General features: G+C 48.6%; 1 protein-coding gene across 1 annotated transcript; it reads right to left on the bottom strand.

Annotated features, from left to right (window-relative positions):
- Positions 1-1035: 1035 nt before the first annotated feature.
- On the bottom strand, positions 1036-11270 carry E2F1 (E2F transcription factor 1). Its single transcript, XM_036323862.1, has 7 exons — positions 10751-11270; positions 5738-5828; positions 5136-5355; positions 3516-3668; positions 2778-2892; positions 2463-2685; positions 1036-2350 (listed from the first exon to the last, which is right to left on the bottom strand). The coding sequence occupies exons 1-7, from the start codon at positions 11246-11248 to the stop codon at positions 2103-2105; spliced, it is 1548 nt and encodes a 515-aa protein (XP_036179755.1). The 5' UTR covers positions 11249-11270; the 3' UTR covers positions 1036-2102.
- Positions 11271-20192: the final 8922 nt, after the last annotated feature.

Below are 20192 nucleotides of genomic sequence, written 5' to 3'. Positions count from 1 at the left end.
GGATGGTCTTAGGTGACCCCTGTGAAGGGGTCGTTTGACCGCCAAAGGGGTCGCGACCCACAGGTTGAGAACCGCTGGCTTAGAGACTGGCTCAAAGCCCACCTAAAGGTTTGTAAAATAGGTCTGTGTGGACAACCTTCAACACCATCCTCCCCTCTGCCATTCTAAACCCACTTTGTGCAATTCATTATATTTAAAATGTAAAACAAGACATCACTCCCGGGCTCATCAGAGTCTTGTCCCCTGAATAAAGCCCAACTGAACTAACTCTCCGCCGGGGTCCTCATCCCAGCCAAAGCTGACTCTGTGCCCTGCTCCCTCCTGCTCCAGGGCCGTGGCCCACACTGCCCTCTGCTCGTTCTGTTCATGTTTTCCTCCTCAGTCAACTACCGCTCTCACCTCAAGCACTCTTTCAGGAAGCCCTCCCTGATTTTGTGAGTCCCCCTCGATTATGAGAGCCTTATGAGAGGCAGGAACTTGTATCCCCAGAACCTGAAAGATCCTGACACAGAATTGGCCAGTTGTGATTATTTGTTGCATGTTTACAAACGCCCAGGAACATAGCAGAGTAGCTTCTCTGGGGCTGGGGAAAGAAGGGGAGTTCCCATTATTGCTCCATTGGATCAGTTTTTATGTTAGGACAAAAATGGTGGTGGTGAAGCCTACCTTTCTTGGGGCTGTGAGGCTCAAATGAAATGAAACTAAGTAAGGACAGGGAGAAGGGAAGTAGAGAATGGCTGCCCTAGCTGGTTTGGCTCAATGGCTAGAGCGTTGGGCTGTGGACTGAAGGGTCCTGGGTTCGATTGGGGTCAAGGACACATGCCCAGGTTGCCGGCTCAATTCCCAGTAGAGGGCGTGCAGGAGGCAGCCGATCAATGATTCTCTCTCATCATTGATGTTTCATTTCTCCCTCTCTTCCTCTCTGAAACCAATAGAAATATACTTTAGAAAAAGAGAGAGAATGGGTATTTTCCCAGCAATCTTGACCTTTCCCACCCCCAGATTTGCTCCCAGTACACAATCCCAGAACCTGGCCCAAACACCATCAAAACATTTATTAAAACCAAAGCAGAAGGGAACAGAGCTGTTAGGAAGGCAAATCAAAGTGCACATTGGAGGATGGAGCAGAGCAAGAAGTGGAGTGGAGGGGGGCACTTCAAATGCCACAGGAGGGGCCCGTGAGCTGGGCTAGGGAAGTAGGCCCTTTACCCACCCCTCCTGCCCACCCTGTCGGTGAAGGCCCCTCACTCACCTCTCCCATCTCCCATCCGTCCTGGGGGGCCGCTGGAGCCCTGCAGTAACCCCCTGGGGAGGGACCATCCCCTTGACCCACCCATGGCTGTCAGTCAGTCAGTTTTCCTCCCTCCCTCACTCTCCCAATAAATAAAACCGCTGAGGCCTCAACTCCTTCAGAGTGGGGCAAAGAACAGCTCAGGGACCCCTGCCCTCCCTCAGGGGTATAAGGAGTTGGGACATCAGCCCCACAACCCTCCTACCCTTTGCTGGTGCCCCAAGCTTGCCAAAGAGACCTTGATAAATAAATAACGCTCCATTAAAGCTTCAGTCAGAAAAACCTTTAAGACGACAGAAGTGCTCTTGCTGTCCTGCAAACAAACAGGCCAAGGCCTCACTACCCGGCCTGGTCAGCACGCAGGATACTGGGGGCAGGTGGCCACCCTGGGCCTTGTGGGGCCCCTGGAGCAAGGAGACCAAAAGTGCAGTTAGAGCCCCCACCATACACACACATGGACTCATGCACACACGTGGACACACTGGGGCGTGTTTTCAATGCACGCTCAGATGTGTTCACCTTCATTCCCCGGTACATGCACACACACATGCCCATACACCACTCACCCCGTGTACACACGTTGGGTATTGGGTGCATGCACATACACACCACAAACAGAATCCTTCCCTTTCTGGCTTGCTCAGCCTCTGGGCAATAGCCAGACTCCAGAGCTATAAGCTTCTGGAGATAGAGGAAAGGGGTATAAATTAAACATTTCCAATCAGGCTGGGAGCATGGCCAGGAGCAAGGGGCTCCAGGACTGCAGAGACAGGGTGGGCATCTCAGGAGGCCCTGGTCCCCATAAGCCCTGTCAGAAATCCAGGGGGGTGAGGTCCCCAAAGTCACAGTCGAAGAGGTCTTTGATGCCCTCGCCCTCCTCAAGGCCAAAGTGGTAGTCGAGGGCCCCATGCGGAGGAGACAGGCTGATGAACTCCTCAGGGAGGAGGCTGGAGAAGTCCTCCCGCACATGCTCCAGGAGTGAGTCGGCTGCCACCAGTGGAGACAGGTGGTCTTCATCCATGGCAGCCCGCAGGCCACCCATCCGGGAAAGCAGAGGTTCTGGGGAGATGGGGGAGCATCACAGGCCGGAGATGCCCCAGCAGGGAGGGCAGAGGGGGCTGTTAGGCCTGCCCACCACCACCCTTCACCCGCCCACCCACCCTTCACCCACCTTGTTCCAGGCTGAGCAGGGGCTGGCTGGGATCCATGTCAGGGGTTGAGGAGAGAGATGACGGTGGTGGCACTGTAGTGGTAGAATCAGCTGCCCTGTCCTCCTCCCCAGAAGCTGCCCCTTGGGACGGGGTCTTCCTAGGGCTGATCCCACCTGCACTTTCCTCAGGGCACAGGAAAACATCGATGGGGCCTTGTTTGCTCTTAAGGGAGATCTGAAAGGCCTGGTGGAGGTGGCAGGCAGGTTAAACTGAGGCTCAGTTGACCACTATGCCAGCCCAGCCTATCCTGGTCGGACCTGGGATCCCAATCTCACCTCTGAGGAGTCCATGGCTTGAAGCTGGGTCTCAGGAGGGGCCTTGATCACCATGACCATCTGCTCTGCGGGGTCTGCAATGCTACGAAGATCTTGGCAAGTCACGTAGGCCAGGGTTGGTGGAGTCAAGAACCACATAACCTTTGACCTCTGGGGGCCACCCACTCAGACAGCTAAGGGAGCACCCACACTTGCATAGTCACTCCTGTCCTCTCCATCCTTCACCTGACAGTTTGTGCTCAAGCCTATCTCATGGCCCTGAGCCTCAATTTCCACATCTGTGAGATGAATCCACTCTGGTGTTAAGAATTTATTCTGACTCATGATCATGTTGTCAATTAGTGGTTGTCTCCAAAATTTATAAACATAATGTGGGTATTCACTTAAAAAAAAAAAAAAAGCTTATTTGAAAATAAAGTTTCTATTTTTATGAATGATAAACATTTGTATCTCTAATCCTAATGCTACAACCATGTACTGAATCACTGTGCTAAGTGCTTGTTGTTGCTGGTACCGACTTTCTCGTTTTAACCTAGCAATTCTGGAATTGGATTTGTTTCTCCCTTTGGAGATGAAGCTGAGACTCAGATAGATTAAGTAACCTGTTCAGTGTCAGTGAGTCAGTGCTGAGCCAGGACTTGCATGCAAAGCCAGAGCTCACTCTCTCCTGAACCCAGGGCCTGGGATAGTCTCTCTAGTCTCACTTGGGTGGGGCCTGCCCTCCACAGTCAAGGATATCGTTGGCTGTCAGCATCCTCAGAGAGCAGCTGAAGTTGAGTGGTACAGACGTGGATCAGGTGGTCTAGCTGCCGCTCATTCTCCTGCAGTTGCTGTAGGTCCTTGGTCAGTCCTTCAAGCTGCCCACCAATACCTACCGTGGCATGATTGCCTCTGTGGAGAGGTACAGGGAGGGTTAATAGATCCTGCACCCTCTGCACCCAGTCTGCCGCTGCCTCTGTTCTGAGACCCAGGTGAGCCCTTGCTCCTCTCTTGATCTGGCTCCTCAGTTGACAAACAGCAGAGGGCTGAAACAGGGCTCCAAGTCATACTGGCATGGGCTTAAAGTCAGACCTGAATATCTCTAAACACCCACCTGTCCCTCAGAGAGAGCTGGATAAGTAAATGATGGCACAGACATGCCGTGAAATACTACGTAGCTGTATGAAAGAATGACAACGCATTAGATGTATACATGGAAGTACTTCTAAAGCATTGTCAAGTAAAAAGAAAAAAGATGCAGAATGGGATGATGTATCAAAAACTGAAAAGGCACTGACCCAGTGATTCCACTTCTGGGTATATATCCAAAGAAATCCAAAACACTCATTTGAAAGGCTATACAGATCCTTATATTCATTGCAGTGTTATTTACAATAGCTAAGAAATGGAAGCAGCCCAATGTTGCCCATCAATGGACAAGTAGATAAAAAAGCTGTTGTACATATATACAATGGACTATTACTCAGCCAAAAAAAGAATGAAATCTTATCATTTGTAACAGCCTAGGTGAACCTAAAAGGTATTATCCTAAGTGAAATAAGTTAGAGAAAGACAAATACCACATGATTTCATGTGTACTATGTGGAATCTAAAGAACAATATAAACAAACAAAACAGCAACAGACACATAGATACAGAGAACAAACTGACGGTTGCCAGGATGGGAAACTGAGTGAAAAAGCTGAAGGGACTGAGAAATACAAATTGGTATTTGTAACAGAGTCATGGGGCTGTACAATACAGCAATAGTCAGTAATATTATAATAACAATGTATGGTGCCAGGTGGGTGCTGGAAATATCGAGGGAAACACTGAAAAGTATGATTGTTTAACCACTGTGCTGTGTACCTGAAACTAATACAAAATAATATTGAATACCAACTGTAATTGGGGGAAAAAACAAAGTGAAAAGGCAGATTTGTCAAGGAGATGGAAGGTAGGATGACCGGGGAAAGATGGGAGAAGGAAAAAATAAAACAAGAATTAACAAGAATAAAACAGCTATGTTAGACAATCTCAATTCTGGCAACAGAAACCAGAATAGCGGTCACCGTGGTATGAGGGGTGGGCAATGACGGGGAGGACACGAGGAAACTTTCTGGGGTGCTGGAAATGCTGTCTCCTGATCTGGATGGTGGTTACCCAGTTGAAGTATGCAAAGCTGCACTAAGCTGGATATGCAAGATTTGTGTACTTCCCTGCAACTGCCACCTCAGGAAAAGACACTTTTCCTCTCTAAGCCTCAGTTTCCCCAGTTATAAGATGGAGATGCAGCTGCCACAGTGGGTCTCACTATCAGCTCCTCTAGGCTGATCTGACCTGGACCTCTGCCTGCCCTCCTGTTTGGCTGGTACCTACAGCCACTGGATGTGGTTCTTGGATTTCTTGGCGATGAGCTGAATGCCCTCCAGGACATTGGTGATGTCGTAGATGCGCCGTTTCTGCACCTTCAGCACCTCAGCTGCCCAGTTCAGATCGACAACACCATCAGCTGAACGGCTCAGCAGCTCCAGGAAGCGTTTGGTGGTCAGATTCAGGGATGTCTCATAGCGTGACTTCTCCCCTGGGGATTTCACACCTGGGGCAGGGGACAGGCAAGACAGGGTCCCTCAGCACCACCCACACACCCAGTTGGGCCAGCCTCCCTGGCAATATAGGGCAGGAGGATGGGGGTGGGGGATTGACAGATGGCTCCTTCCTTTGGTGAGGCCAAGCAGGGAGGCCCTGTGGCTGCTGCCTGCCAACCACAGCATTCCTCTTCAGGCTGGGGAACTCCCCACCGCCAGGGCCTGGGGAAACCATGCCAGACAGACACTCCAGCTGCCCTTTGGGGCCCCCAGAGGCCTGGCTCAGGCCCAGGCCTGAGAGACCAGAACTTAGTTTGCAAGCATGTTTGTCTATCCACACTCCCAACCTGGGCCCAGGCAGGGAGCCTGCACTAGCCTGAGCTCTGTGGGTACCTTTTCCTGGGTGGCGGCCTCTCCCCCGGGCTAGCCCGCTGCTCTCAGCCAGGTATTGATGGTCAGTTTCCAGGTCCAGCCTCCGCTTTACCTATGGCAAAAAACAATGGGAGGATACTCAGTACCCAGGAGAGTGAGGCCCCAAGAGACCTGGCTGAGGTTCCTGGCTACCCCATCTCAATTTCTCTACCAGGACGCCTTTGTGTGCTAGGGGAGATCCTAGGGGACACAATCCTACCTCACAGGATAGACCACTCAACTGGAAAGCAGAAGACCCAAGTTCAAGTCCCAGCTCTACCACTATACCTGGGGGCTTGTGGTGGTTTTAAAATATGTTCTATAAATTTTTTGATACCCCTCCTTTCAAAAGACGGAACCTAATTCTCCCCCCTTAAATAGAAGCCAGATCTTTCTAATGAACTGCATGTGGCAGAAGTGACATACAGTCACTTCTGAAACTGGATCAGAGACCCATTAGAGCTTCCTCCTTGCTATTTTGGATCACTCATTTTGGGGGGCAGGGTGGGGGCAGCTGCCATGTCATGCTGGTCCTCAAGTAGCTCAAAGGACAGTCCCAAGTGGCAAGGAACTGAGGCCTCTTTCCAACAGCAACATGACTGAGCTTCGAAACAGTCTCCAACCCTAGTCCTGCCTTCAGATAACTGTAGCCCAGGCCAACATTTTAGCTGCCTCAAAAGAGACCCTGAGCCAGAAGCACCCAGCTAAGTCTCCTCTGAATTCCTGACCCACAGAAATTGTGTGATGTTTATTTTAAGCCAGTCGAATACGGAATCCTTGGGCAAGTCACCGCCTCTCGGGTTTTTATCTACGAACACAGCAGTAGCTGGTGCTCACCGTGTGCTTTGCATATAGTAAGTAGTTCATTCCATCTTATGGACTAGCAGCACCATAATGGCCCCATTTTACAAATAACGCAACCAAACCCAGAGAGGCCTAAGGTCATGCAATCAGGAAGTGGCAGAGCCAGGATTCCGATTTTGCTACACACACGCAAGGATGGAGATTGCCCAGTAAGTCTCACAGTCATCTCCAACACATCCCAAACCAGATGTACCTCCTCCCCTCTGCCAATCACAGCATTCCCTGGCAATGTAGAGCTGTAGGACGGGGGTGGGGTTTCCCTAGCTAGAGCCTCATTTAGCCCTGCCACTGACCTCATGGCCTCTATTTGCCAAGAAATCCCATCACCAGAGCCACTACCACCTCCCATCTGGACCTTTCAGCTGTCTCCCCACTGGTCTCCCGCCTCCATCTGTCCCCCTCCACCTTTATCCTCATCTGTTATGACTTCTTCACATGAACCTCTGCTGAGACATGCTTCTTCACAAACCTGTGCCTCCAAACCTTAGTCCATACTGGTTATTCCCTCCTTCCTGCCCTTCACGCCTGCTCCTGAGGGCAGGTACCTTACCCCTCACTTAAGTCTATAGGATCCTGCAATAGAGACTGCACCTCTCCTCCCTCTAAACTGCCTGGAACCCAACCTTTTCCCACATTGTCTCTCGCTACAAATTTCTACAGATGTGTTTGACTTCCCAAGAAGCCAGGGAGTCCTTTAGAGGCAGGCACTGAGTCTAAATAATCTCTACACACAGTGTCTGCACGGGCCCTGGCATCAACCCATGTCTGCTGACTGAACCTCCCCACATGCTAATGGACCCAGACTCTCCCTCTCACACATTCAGGGATTCCCTCGGGTGTCCCGGGGTAAAAGCGCTGGCACATGCTGGATGCTTCCTGTGTACACCACGAAGGAACCGCTTCACCTGCATTCACTCATCAAACCCTCCAACCAGACTTGCAGCAGGTGCTAGCTATCATGACCTCCACTTCACAAGGAGCTGTACAGTACCTCAGAGAGGTCACACAAGAGGTCATACAAGATAGTGAGAGGTGGAGGCAGGATTTCAACCTTAATGTAATGGGCTGGCACAGAGCCCACGTTAATATTCACCACAGGTCCTGCCTCCCTAGAACCCAGTCCAGAAGCCAGAGCCAGGCCCCCAAAAGCCAACCAGAATGTTCCCCCTCGCTAGCCTTTCCCCTGCTGCCCGAACCCTTAGCAGGATGACAAATGCATCCCTTGCCTTCTTCCTGAAGGCAGGTCAATACCACACTCTAAAACAAGGGCTCAAGCAGATGGATACCCATTTTTGCCAACATTCTCTAGGGGTCCTGGAAAGCACAGAACACTGGTGAAAAAATCTAATGACTCAAAAACCCACCCATGGGAGGGGGCTACAGAATCTGTGGTTCATCCAGACCCTGGAATATCACACAGCTGTCAAAGACTGAGGCAGGTCAACACAGAATCCTCTCAAAGACACTGACAAGAAAAACATTAGGGCAAAGCATGTATATAATCTTTTTTTGAATTAAAAAAGCTCATGAAACCATTTTTTCTCTGGTTCAGTTTCTATTATTATAGAATGCATTTCAGGGGTAACCTATGCATGGGAGAGAGGACCATGGGGGGATTGTTATCTGCAAAGTGTGGGCGGTGCACTGTTTGAACATGGAAATAAAGGGAAAAGTACAGTTTTCAAAATTTTAGAAAAATACTGTCATAACAACCTAAAAATAAAAATAGGCTTAGGAAAAGGAAAAATGGAGTTGGGATTCTGCCTCCTTCAACTTTTTAGTCTCTTAACTCTTTTTCTATGGTAAATGTGTATTATATTTAGTTTCTTAAAAACCTTTTTAATTAATATTTTAGAGAGAGGAAGGGAGAGATACATCAATGAGAACAAAACATTGGTCAGCTGCCTCCTGCATACCCCCTACTGGGAATCGAGCCCACATACCCTGACTGGCAATCCAACTGGCAACCTTTGGGTGCACAGGATGACGCCCAACCAACGGAACCACACCAGCCAGACTAGTTTGTTTTCTGAAAGCCATGACAACACGGTAGCGGTAGACAGGAAGGTCCAGGAGAGATAGCTGAGTTGCAGAGCCTGGTATGCAGGAAGTGCTCAATGAGTGCTCACTGATGTAAAAACTGAGCCTGCAGTTTGTTTCAAGAACTTCCCCCCCAGAAACACCAATGCAGTGGGTCAGTGGAGGCAACAACTCATTGGGGGGTTATTGGAGGGCAAAAGCTTCAGCTCCAGGATGGTGCCAGCCCCACTCCTGCCCACCAACCCAAAGTACTATGAGGGCAGAGGCCCCATACTTGCCTCTGTGCCTAGGACCCCATGGGTGCTCACTAAAAACTGTTGAATGAGTGGAATGCTCACTGAGGCTGCCTCGGACACCACTGGGGTGAAGCTGAGGGCATGTTTCATTGGCCTAGTCCCAGGCAGTCACTCTGAGCCAGGAATTCAGCTCCCTGAGGGCAGGATCCATAGCCCTGGGCCTGCTGAGTACTTGTCAAGTCAGCTAAATGGAAGTTATTTTCCAGGCCCCAAGATGGTACCAACGGGAACAGGCCACTGGTACCCCCACCTTCCACCCCCAAACCATCGCTCATTAGGAGGAAGGGCCCCTGGGCTTCCTTCAACTACTATTAACATCTCTAGGAGGCAAGGCATCCCAATGGTTAGGTTAACCGCTCAGGAGATTTGGACTGGCCCCACCAATTACTAGCTGAATAACTAGGGAAGATTCTAACATCTCTCAGCCTCAGCCTCCCCATCTGTAAAAGGGGACCATTGTTCAGAGGGTTAAATGAGTTAATTGGGTAGCGTGCTTTGGCACCGAGCCTGACAAACAAAACAGTCTCAAAACAATGGTGCTACTATTATTATTATTAGCATCTTGGTGATTCCGGAAGGAAGGCAGCACTGGGCATGGGGCCAAGGGGGTTAGAGGATGCCTCAGGGACCAGCTGCCACCTAGGCCTCCACCGGCAGTTGAGCAGCTTCCACCTCCTTGTCCTGGGCCCTGCCTCTCCCCTCCCACTTGCTCCAAGCCCCCTGCTGAGACCCTATCCAGCCTGGCCTGCTGCCCCTGCCTGCCAGTCTGTGCCCCACCTTCACCCACAAGCTTCGCCAGTCAAACTGGTCTCTCCGCCCTGTCCTGCAGCCCACAGGTCCAAGCTCCAGGCCTCCACTCCCTTCTTCCCAGGTAATTCAGCCAGCTCTTGGCCCCCCAATCTGAACTGATCTTGAACCTCTTGTTGCTCGGGGAGCACTTTATCAAGTCATCTCCTCGGGATGTTTACTCTCCTGGCACTGGGGGCCTCCTCTCCAGCTCCCAGAGGCCCAGCCACCCAGTACTTTCAAGGGGTCTGCCTGCCTGATTAATGAGGTTCCATGGCAACCAGAGCCTGGGAGGGTAGAGGGTGGCAGATGGAAGGACAGGCAGAGGGAGGGGAATCAGCAGCTGGCCCAGCCACCCCGCCCTGCAGAGAAGGCCGCCCAGCCAGGCCGGTCCCCAGAGTCCCAGGCCTGCAGCTGGCAGTCGAGCATCAGGGCAGGAAGGAGGGCTTTCTCAAAGGCTCTTCAACAGTCTGGCCCCAGGATGCCCCCCCTTCACCTCCCCAGGTAGCCATGCCCACTACCAAGCCACAAGTTCTGAGCTGAAGCCAGCAGGCCTCAGTTGAAATCCTAGTCCCACCACTTGCAGCTGTGTGACCCGGGGCAAGTCACTTCCCCTCTCTGGGCCTCTCTTTAGATGGCCACAGAGACAACACCGAGCTCACAGCCCGGGTTTTGAGCTTTAGCGGGCTCGAAGTCGGCCAGAGGCCTGGCATGCAGGCAGCGCCGGTTGAATACACGTGGGCCATTATTATTATTACTGAGTCTGACCGGCTCTGATGAGGAAGCTGAGGCCCAGAGAACAAGGGAGCAAATAGGAACTGGCCCGAGGTCACCTCGAACCCTGGGGCGGGGCCCGGAGGCACAACCCAGGCTCGGCACCGCCCAGTCCCGGCGCCTCAGCCCACCCCTCCCCCGACCCTGCAGCCTCCTGGCCCCAAACCGCGCCCCGCCGGGATCTGCGCGGGGGGTCCAGGCAGCACACTCGGCCCTGTGTCCTAGGTGTCCGTACCGGCGGGCGGCCGAGCGCCGGGCGCGGCGCGCTGGGTGTGGGCCGGGGCGCCTGCGGCGTGGCGAAGAGCAGCAGGTCGGGGTCGCGGGGGCCCGCGGCGCGCACGGCGGGGCCGGCGGGAGCCGGCGGGGCGCTAGTGTCCTGCGCGGTGGAGATGATGACGATCTGCGAGGAGTCGAGCAGCCGCAACGCGCCGGCCCCGAGCAGGGCCTCCAGCGCCGGCGCGCATGGGCCGCCCGCGGGGGCCACGGCCATGGCGCTCACGGCCCGCGCGGCCCAGGTGGCAGGCGGCGGCGGCGGCGCGGACCCATGGCGGCAGGCCGCGGCGAGAGCTCGATCCCGCTCCGGATCCCGCTCCGCCCCCGGCCGCCGCTGCCTGCAAAGTCCCGGCCACTTTTGCGCGCCAAATCCTTTTTGCCGCGAAAGAGCCACGAGCCGCCGAGCGCTGCCACTATTGGCTGTCCAGGCAGTGACGGAGGCGACGGCGACGGCGTCCATTGGCTGCAGCGTGCCGGACCGGCGGCGGAGGGCGGGACGGGGCAGCGGTGCGAGGAGGGCCGGCCAATCGCAGAACGGGGCGCGCGCAGGCTTTGTCAGGGCGGTGCCAGGCGCGTTCGAAATCCCCGCCCCCAGCTGGGGCGTCCCCTGCGCGAGGCGTGGTGGTCTGACTTGCGCTTCGACACTCATCACCCTGCCCGTCCCGTGGAGATCTTTTGGACGGAACGTCCGGTGTATACACCTCATCGTCGGCAGACCCTACTTGACCCCCGACACCTCCACACACACTTGTGGCCCCAGCGCTCTCCAGCCAGATCTCTAGAAATTGCTCCTCCTTTTTTCTGGGTTCTCAGGCCCACGTCCTATGCCTCAGACACAGCTCCCATCCTTGCCCCACGGGTGCCATTGACTTTAAAATCCTACCACCAGCTCTAGCCGGTCTGGCTCAGTAGACAGCATCGGCCTGCGGACTGAAGGGTCCCGGGTTCAATTCTGGTCAAGGGCACAAGCCCAGGTTCTGAGCTCCATCCCCAATAGGGGGCGTGCAGGAGGCAGCTGTTCAATGAGTCTCTCTCCCCATTGATGTTTCTCTCTCTCCCTTTCTCTCTGAAATCAATAAAAATCTATTTTTTAAAAAAATTTTTAATCCTGCGCCAGTGGTTCTCAACCTTCCTAATGCCGCGACCCTTTAATATAGTTCATGTTGTGGTGACCCTCAACCATAAAATTTTTTCGTTGCTACTTCATAAGTGTAATGTTGCTACTGTTATGAATTGTAATGTAAATATCTGATATGCTATATGTGTTTTCCGATGGTCGCGACCCACAGGTTGAGAACCGCTGGATCCCTCTCAAAGTAGAAGGGGATTTGCCAGAAAATGGGGAGGAGGTCCATCCCAATAACAGTTGGGGTTTTCCTGCAAGCCCCCTTTTATCTTCTACTAGAGGCCCAGCCTGCCCCATGGGGGGTGGAGGGGGGGCCCATCAGGAGGGAGGGGCGGGGTGGAGGGGCTGGGGAGGTTGACTGCCACATGCCAAGCACTATTACTGATTGCTGGAGAAGGAAGACATAGTTATTGTTGGCCCATTTTATGATGAGGAAACTGAAGCCCACAGGACATGAGCTTACCTAGCAGGTGAAAAGTCTATTATTCAGGCTTGGTAGGCCAAAGCCAGGGGTTTTCCAAAGCCCTGCCTTCTCCAAAGTATTCAGGTACACACCCTCCCACGTAGAAGCAGGTGCCCTCCTTCCCACAATCCCTCTTCCCCTGCTCAGCAGAAAGGAGTGAATTCCCAGTGTGAAAGCAAGGGAGAGATAAGGGCCTTCTGTATCTATTAATACCCACTTGAAAGCAGCAAAGGCCTGATAGATGGGACTCCTTGGCCCTAAGCCTGGCTGATCCTGACAAGGCTGTTCTCAATGTCAACAGTTCTCTTCCGGCTGACAGGCTTCCAAAAAATCCACAATTACTGGCAGCCACTTCCATTGATGATCTCCTTTCAACCCGATAATCCCTAAGTGAAGTTTTTTTATCCACAGGGTGCAGGGAGAAGGAGGCTCAGAGAGGGGCACTCAAAGGTCAAGGTAACACAGCATAACTGCGATGGGAACTTAGCCTGTCCCACAGCAAAACCTAGGTAGGGCCTGCCCTTCATACCCTGCCACCCTCTGTAAATACCCTAAGAGCGGGCTCAGGGCTGTCAAGATTATAATGTGTGGTTTACAAAAGGTATTATGGTAGATAACGGCTTAATTAATAGGTGCTTACCCCTATCACCACTTCTACCAACTCCTGCTCTATAGGAGTCCAAAGAAGTGGAAGCTCCTGGGCCCAAGATCCTCAGCCTGGAAACATCTTTCCCTTGATTCTCTCCAAGAGGCAGGATTGTGTAGACATAGCATGAGCTTCTAAATCAAGGTATGAAAACAGGAACGTTGGTCTGTGTGACCTGACAAGTCAATTCACTTCCTCTGAGCCGCACTCATTTATTCTGCATATATTTATTGAACACCTACTGTGTGTCACAGATTGTGCTAGGTGCTGGGAGACAACTGGAAGCAAAACAGATCCACCTCTGATAGCTGGAGCTCACAGTCCAGTGAAAGAGTCAGAATTGTTTTTATGGACCTACACAGTATGTTTGTTAAGAAGTTTCATAAATGACACAAAGAAGCCAAAGGTATTCATTCCACATATGCCACCTCTCCTAAACATACAATGACTTAATTTTTGTTTATTGATTTTTAAAGAGAGAGGCAGGGGAAGGGGGGAGGAACACCAATTTGCTGATTCACTTATTCATTCACTCATTAGTTGCTTCTTGCATGTGCCCTGATGGGAATAGAACCTGCTCAGAGAGGGGCACTGCATCCTTGGCATATGGGATCAATGCTCTAACCAACTGAGCTACCTGGCCAGGGCTGTGGTAACTTAATTTTATTGAGGGCACAGAGACATCCATTGTTAAGTTCCAGCAGAGGGAGGTGGGAAATTCTGCAACATCAATCACATTTGTCTTGAATGATCCCTTGTTGCTACACTGAGGTCTCTGACTGACAGTTTACTGTCCCTGGACATGTTCTGTCATGGTGTCAGCTCTGGCTGTGTCTGAACACAGACCCCTTACCCATCCAAGAGGCCGTCTGTCGTAGGTTCAAACCTTAGAGTCACACAGACCCCAACTGTGTAGCTTGGCTAGATGACCTTGAGTAAGTGATTTACCCTCTTGAAGAGCTTTGCTTGCTCCATCAGTAGAACAAGGGGCAAGGCTCCTTTACAGAATGGGTGTCAGAGGAAGTGAGAAAACGGCAAGCAGAGTTTGCAAACAGGCCAACAGGTGTCATTTAATTTGCCTACAGAGTACTTTTTCTGAATTGTGGATTCGTTTTTAAAATTTTCTAAATTGGAAAATGCTATATAAAAATTCAAATATATGTCTTTTCTTTAAAACAGTAATATCTGGCAATACTAGCCAGGCCATCATGGTCTGCCATCCCCCATTTAGCCAGAGCCTTGACCGTCGAGGCCAGTGGTCGGCAAACTGCGGCTCGCGAGCCACATGCGGCTCTTTGGCCCCTTGAGTGTGGCTCTTCCACAAAATACCACGTGTGGGCGCGAATGTACAGTGCGATTGAAACTTCGTGGCCCATGCGCAGAAGTCGGTATTTTGTGGAAGAGCCACGCTCAAGGGGCCAAAGAGCCGCGTGTGGCTCGCGAGCCACAGTTTGCCGACCACTGGTCTAGGCCACCAGAGTCCCTGCTTTGCTTGCCTCACTCAGTGACCTTACTTCCCATTTCAGATATCTGACTTTGCAAACCCTGATGCCTGTGCCTGGCACAGAGTAAACACCCAATAAATGTTAAATACTATTATTACTGCCAAGGAACCAACCAGCACCAACACAGCTCCTCTGCTTTGCAAGTGACTTAAGAGAGGTGGCCATGGAAGAGTAGGAAAAGTGGGCATTCATGGTGAAACAGAAGAGATGGGGTTTAGTGCCAGTCGACAGCTGTCTGGCTGTGTGGCCTTGGCCAAATCCTTGGCCATTAGTTCGGTCCATATGTTCAGTGTGGTGTGGGCCACAGGGTCCAAGGTCCAATGTAAGCAGATAGGTCTTAGGTATATAAGCAAACCTACCCTTCCCAAACCGTTTCTCTCTGAGCTCATTCTCTGGGGACAGAAACACAAGAAAGAGCAAGGCCTCTCGAGTTGTAGACTTAGAAGCACCATACTTGCACTTCTGCTTCATTCTATTACCCAAAGCCAGGCACATGGTCAAGTCCAGAGACAGAGGCAGAGGACACTTCAAAGTTAAATGCCCAAGGGGGTGGATGCAGAGAGGGTAAAAAATCATTCAACCCATCAGCAAGACCTTAGAAATACTACCTTAGAAATACTTTCTACCTTAGAAATACTTTCCACACCTGTCCTTCTATCTTCTTGCTACCACCACTTCAGTTCACCATGATCTCTCTTACCTATCACCACCTGACTGCTCTGTCCAAATCTTTCTTGTCCATTCCTTCTCAGACCATTCTCAATGCAGCAATGAGAATAAACTTAAAAAGAAAACCTGCTCTGACCACTCATTTAATTAAGTCTGCCAAATGGTTTCCTATTGTTCTCAGGATAAAGGTGAAAATCCTGACTAAGGCCTGAATTGTTTTCAATTTTCAATTGAGGGGTTATTTTAAAGCAAATAGATGAACCTGGTGAAAGGGAGAAGGAGAGTGAAGAGGGAGTGTGGGAAAGAGAGGCTTTGTAATGACTTCCATGTGAGGACAGCCTGGGATCCCTTTCTCCACCCTCATCTCCTTCTATTCTTTCTTTCACTTTATGGTTGGAACACATCATAATTCCCCAACTTGTACACTAGTTTAAGCCTCTGGGGTCTTAACTTGGACTGCTCTGTGTCCAAGTAGAGCAGTAGAGTTCTTTATCCCTCCTTTTGGTATGGCTTGAAAACCCTCTGCCTTATGCCCTAAAAAAAAGGGAGGAGAAGAGCGTAGATTGGTTTGGCTCAGTGGATAGAGCATCGGCCTGCAGACTGAAGGGTCCCTGGCTCGGGTCCGAGAGCGGGCGAGAAGAGCGGGCGAGAAGAGCGGGCACAGAGGGAATGGATTGTCTGTTTCATGACGTCTTGAGCATCAACTGGAAAAACTCAAAAGCTGAGGTGATTTGCTATCTGGTGGCTATAATTATTGGAAAACTTATTCATTTGGTTGAGCTGGTATGACCTAACAACAAGGACTGCTGACCAAAGCACCTGTTATGGTCTCTCCATTTAATTTTGTTTACTTATGTATGATGGCCTCAGGTATACTTGCACAAGTGCTCCCACAAGCAAGGCAGAGTGTGCATTGCCTTTCATTACTCAGCCACAAAAATCATCCAGTATCATTCCTCCACACTGTATTCATTGAAGCAGGCAAAGCTAGCCTAGAATCAAGGGACTGGAAGTTTCACATCACCTCTTGATGGGTGAGTGGCAAGGTCACATTCAGGAAGGGAACATGGGATAGGCAATATGTTTGCTACCCACTTTGAAAAACATAATCTACCATAAGCTTCCCATCTCATGTGGAATAAAATTCACAGTCCTAAATGGATCAATCCAATAAGAGAATAACATTTTTAAAAATTATATCTTTATTGATTTCAGAGAGGAAGAGAGAGGGAGAGAGAGATAGAAACATCAATGATGACAGAGAACCATTGATTGGCTGCCTCCTGCATGCTCCACACCAAGGATCAAGCCCACAACCCAGGCATGTGCCCTGACTGGGAATCTAACCGTGACCTCTTGGTTCCTAGGTTGATGCTCAACCACTGAGCTACGCCGGCTGGGCAGAGGATAACATTTTGCAAATATATATATATATTTTTTTAATTGATTTTTTACAGAGAGGAAGAGAAGGGATAGAGAGTTAGAAACATCGATGAGAAAGAAACATCGAACAGCTGCCTCCTGCACACCTCCTACTGGGGATGTGCCTGCAACCAAGGTACATGCCCTGGACCGGAATCAAACCTGGGACCCTTCAGTCCGCAGGCCGATGCTCTATCCACTGAACCAAACCGGTTTTGGCATATTTTGCAAATATTTATGAAAACAACATAGAAGCACCTAAATATATAAAGCTAAGACTAATGGTATCTGTTAAAGGGAGAAACAGCAATATAATAGTAGGGTACATCAATATCTCACTTTCATCAATGGGTAGATCATCCAGACAGAAAAACAGTAAGGAATCATTAGACTTCAACTTCATGTTAGATCAGATGCACTTAGGCATTTACAGAACATTCCATGAAAAAGCAAGAGAACGCACATTCTTCTCAAGCTCATATGGAACACTCTCAACGATAATGAAACAAGTCTCATTAAATTTAAGAAGCTTGAAATCATATCAAGCATCTTTTCTGACCACAGTGGCATGAAACTAGGAATCGATTTACACAAAGAAAAGCGGTCAACTAACAAATATATGGAGATTAAATGAAGCAACCAATGGGTCAAAAAAAAAAAAATCAAAAGAAACATAAAACATATATAGAGACAAATGATAATGGAAATATAACATACCAAATTTTAAGATGCAGCAAAAGCAGTTCTAAGAGGAAATTTCTCAACAATAAATGTCAACATTAAGAAATAAGAAATCTCAAATAAACAATTTACTACGTACTTCTCGTTTGAATATCACTATCCAATCAAAGGAGACAGAGCACCTTGGAGAAGCGACTAATTCTATAACTACGGAAGAAAACACACAAGGGCCTAGACATCTTGCAGTGCCAGCAGATGAAGAAGCACTCAAAACAACAACAGGCCTCACACTGATGGGAGCATGTCGAACTGAAAGAGTCTTCAATTGTCAAGCCTGGAATAATTTGAGGAAAAAATAAAATTAAAATGGCATTGGATTATAACCCAAAGTATAAAATAAATATACAAAAGTCCTTATTGATATAATTTTAAAAAAGAAATAACTTTATTGTGGAGAACTCTCAGAAACAGTGCTTCAACTAAGTGATCAAGGTCAAAATTAAAATGACCAAATCATGCAGGAACCGGTTTGGCTCTGGATAGAGCGTCGGCCTGCGGACTGAAAGGTCCCAGGTTCGATTCCGGTCAAGGGCATGTACCTGGGTTTCGGGCACATCTCCAGTAGGAGATGTGCAGGAGGCAGCTGATCGATGTTTCTCTCTCATCGATGTTTCTAACTCTCTATCTCTCTCCCTTCCTCTCTGTAAAAAATCAATAAAATATGTTTTAAAAAAATAAATAAATAAATAAAAAATAAAATAAAATGACCAAATCATGTTAATAGTATTCACCCTTGATATAATGTGGTTATCTTTCTGTGTGATATTACTCCTTCGAACCTATCTATAAGTCCAGGTTTAAATATATTTTATTTATTTTCCACAGAGAGGAAGGGAGAGAGATAGAGAGTTAGAAACATCGATCAGCTGCCTCCTGCACACCTCCCACTGAGGATGTGCCCGCAACCCAGGCACATGCCCTTGACCGGAATCGAACCTGGGACCCTTCAGTCCACAGACCGACGCTCTATTCACTGAGCCAAACCGGTTTGGGCATATAAGTCCAGGTTTATCAGAAAAATTTTAGGCAAATTTTAACAGAATAATATATTACAATATAGCTGACCAGTATTCCTCAAATTGCCAAATTTCTCAAACAAGGAAAGTTTGAGAAACCATAAAAGCCAAGAGGAGCCTGAGGAGATATGACAACCAAATGTAATGTGGTATCTTGGATGGGATCCTGAAACATAAAAAAATATATTAGTAAAAACAACAACAACAAGGAAATCTCAATGAAATATTGAATTTACTTAATAATAATAATATATTAATATTGGTTCAAGTATTAGGAAGAATGTAGAGAAATTGGAAACTTCATGAACTTCTGGAAGGAATGTCAAATGGTTCAGCCACTTTGGAAAACAATTTGACAATTCCTCAAAAAATTGAAACATAGAGTTACCATATGACCCAGTGATTTTACTCTTAACTATTTACTCAAGTGAGCTAAAAACATATGTTGATTCAAATATTTGTATAAGAAAGCAAATGGCAACCTTATTCATAATCACCAAAAAGTAGAAACAATCCATATGTCTATCAACAAATAAATGAATAAACAAAAGTGACATATCCTTACAATGGAATATTAATCAGCCATAAAAAGAGGGAAGTAGTGATACATGGCACCACATGGAGGAACCTTGAAAACAGTATCAGAAATGAAAGAAGTTACATATTATATGATTATATTTATATGAAATGTCCAAAATAAGCAAATCCATAAAGAAAGAAAATCTAGAAAATGGATTGCCAGAGCCTGCGAGGAAGCAGGAATGGGAGGTGGGCAATAGCTAAAGTGTATGGAGATTTTTGGGGAGAGATGAAAATGTTCTGGAATTAGGTAGTGGTGATGGTTACACAACCTTGTGAATATACCAAAAATCACTACATTATACACTTTAAATGGGGTAATTGTGTGGTATTTAAGTTGTATTTCAACAAAAATGCCTGATGTGTATTTTACACTTATAGCACATCTCGATTCAGTGTTTAATATCCACATGTAGCCACCCTATACTGAATTAGCACAATTGTACCAGTAGATCCTCATTATTCTGATAGCTCAAGTGTGTTTTGAGAATCAGTAGCATCAGCCTCACCTGGCAGCTAGTTAGAGCTGTGAAATCTCAGGCCCAGGCCAGAACCACAGCATCCGAATCTGCATTTAAACAAGATCCTCAGGTGATTTCTATGTACACCCAACTTTGAGAAGCACTGATTATGATCATGTTGCTGGCAGCTGACCCTGCTGAATAACTATGACTGCTCAGCAAAGAAGAAATCATTCCTTTAGCTAGATTTAAATTATCTATCATCACACAATCAGCATCTCAACTCTTTTCTACTCACCTCTCACCCCACATGTCAGAATCCAATCTTATTTGCCCCTAATTGCTCCTTAGACTTTAGTCCACCCCTGGCTGAGAGTAACAGTTTGAAATTATTCCAAGCTCAGGGTCACTGGCTAAATTTTAATGAGTCTCTTTGTGTCTATAAATCTAATAAGGATGACAGTGCTTTTTTATGTGTGTTTTTTTTAATTAAATCTTTATTCTTCAGATTATTACAGTTGTTCCTCTTTTCCCCCCATAGCTCCCCTCCACCCTTTTCCCACCCCACCCTCCGCCCTCATGCCCCCACTGTCCTCATCCATAGATGCACGATTTTTGTTCAGTCTCTTCCTGCATCCCCCACACCCCTTTCCCCCCCAAGAATAGTCAGTCCACTCCCTTTCTATGCCCCTGGTTCTATTATAATCACTAGTTTATTCTGTTCATCAGATTATTTATTCACTTGATTTTTAGATTTACTTGTTGATAGATGTGTA

The sequence above is a fragment of the Myotis myotis genome, unplaced genomic scaffold (genome assembly GCF_014108235.1).
Source record: "Myotis myotis isolate mMyoMyo1 unplaced genomic scaffold, mMyoMyo1.p scaffold_m19_p_9, whole genome shotgun sequence".
NCBI classification, from domain to species: domain Eukaryota; kingdom Metazoa; phylum Chordata; class Mammalia; order Chiroptera; family Vespertilionidae; genus Myotis; species Myotis myotis.
The sequence above is the reverse complement of the archived record's forward strand: the minus strand, read 5'-3'. Positions and strand labels throughout refer to the sequence as shown.

Coding starts and splice junctions, on each gene's coding strand:
- E2F1 (XM_036323862.1), bottom strand. CDS start 11,248: ATGGACGCCGTCGCCGTCGCCTCCGTCACTGCCTGGACAGCCAATAGT. Junction 2,893..3,515: donor GAGGATGCTGACAGCCAACG/ATATCCTTGACT, acceptor GACTCCACCAAC/CCTGGCCTACGTGACTTGCC. Junction 2,686..2,777: donor AAGCCATGGACTCCTCAGAG/GTGAGATTGGGA, acceptor CACCTCCACCAG/GCCTTTCAGATCTCCCTTAA.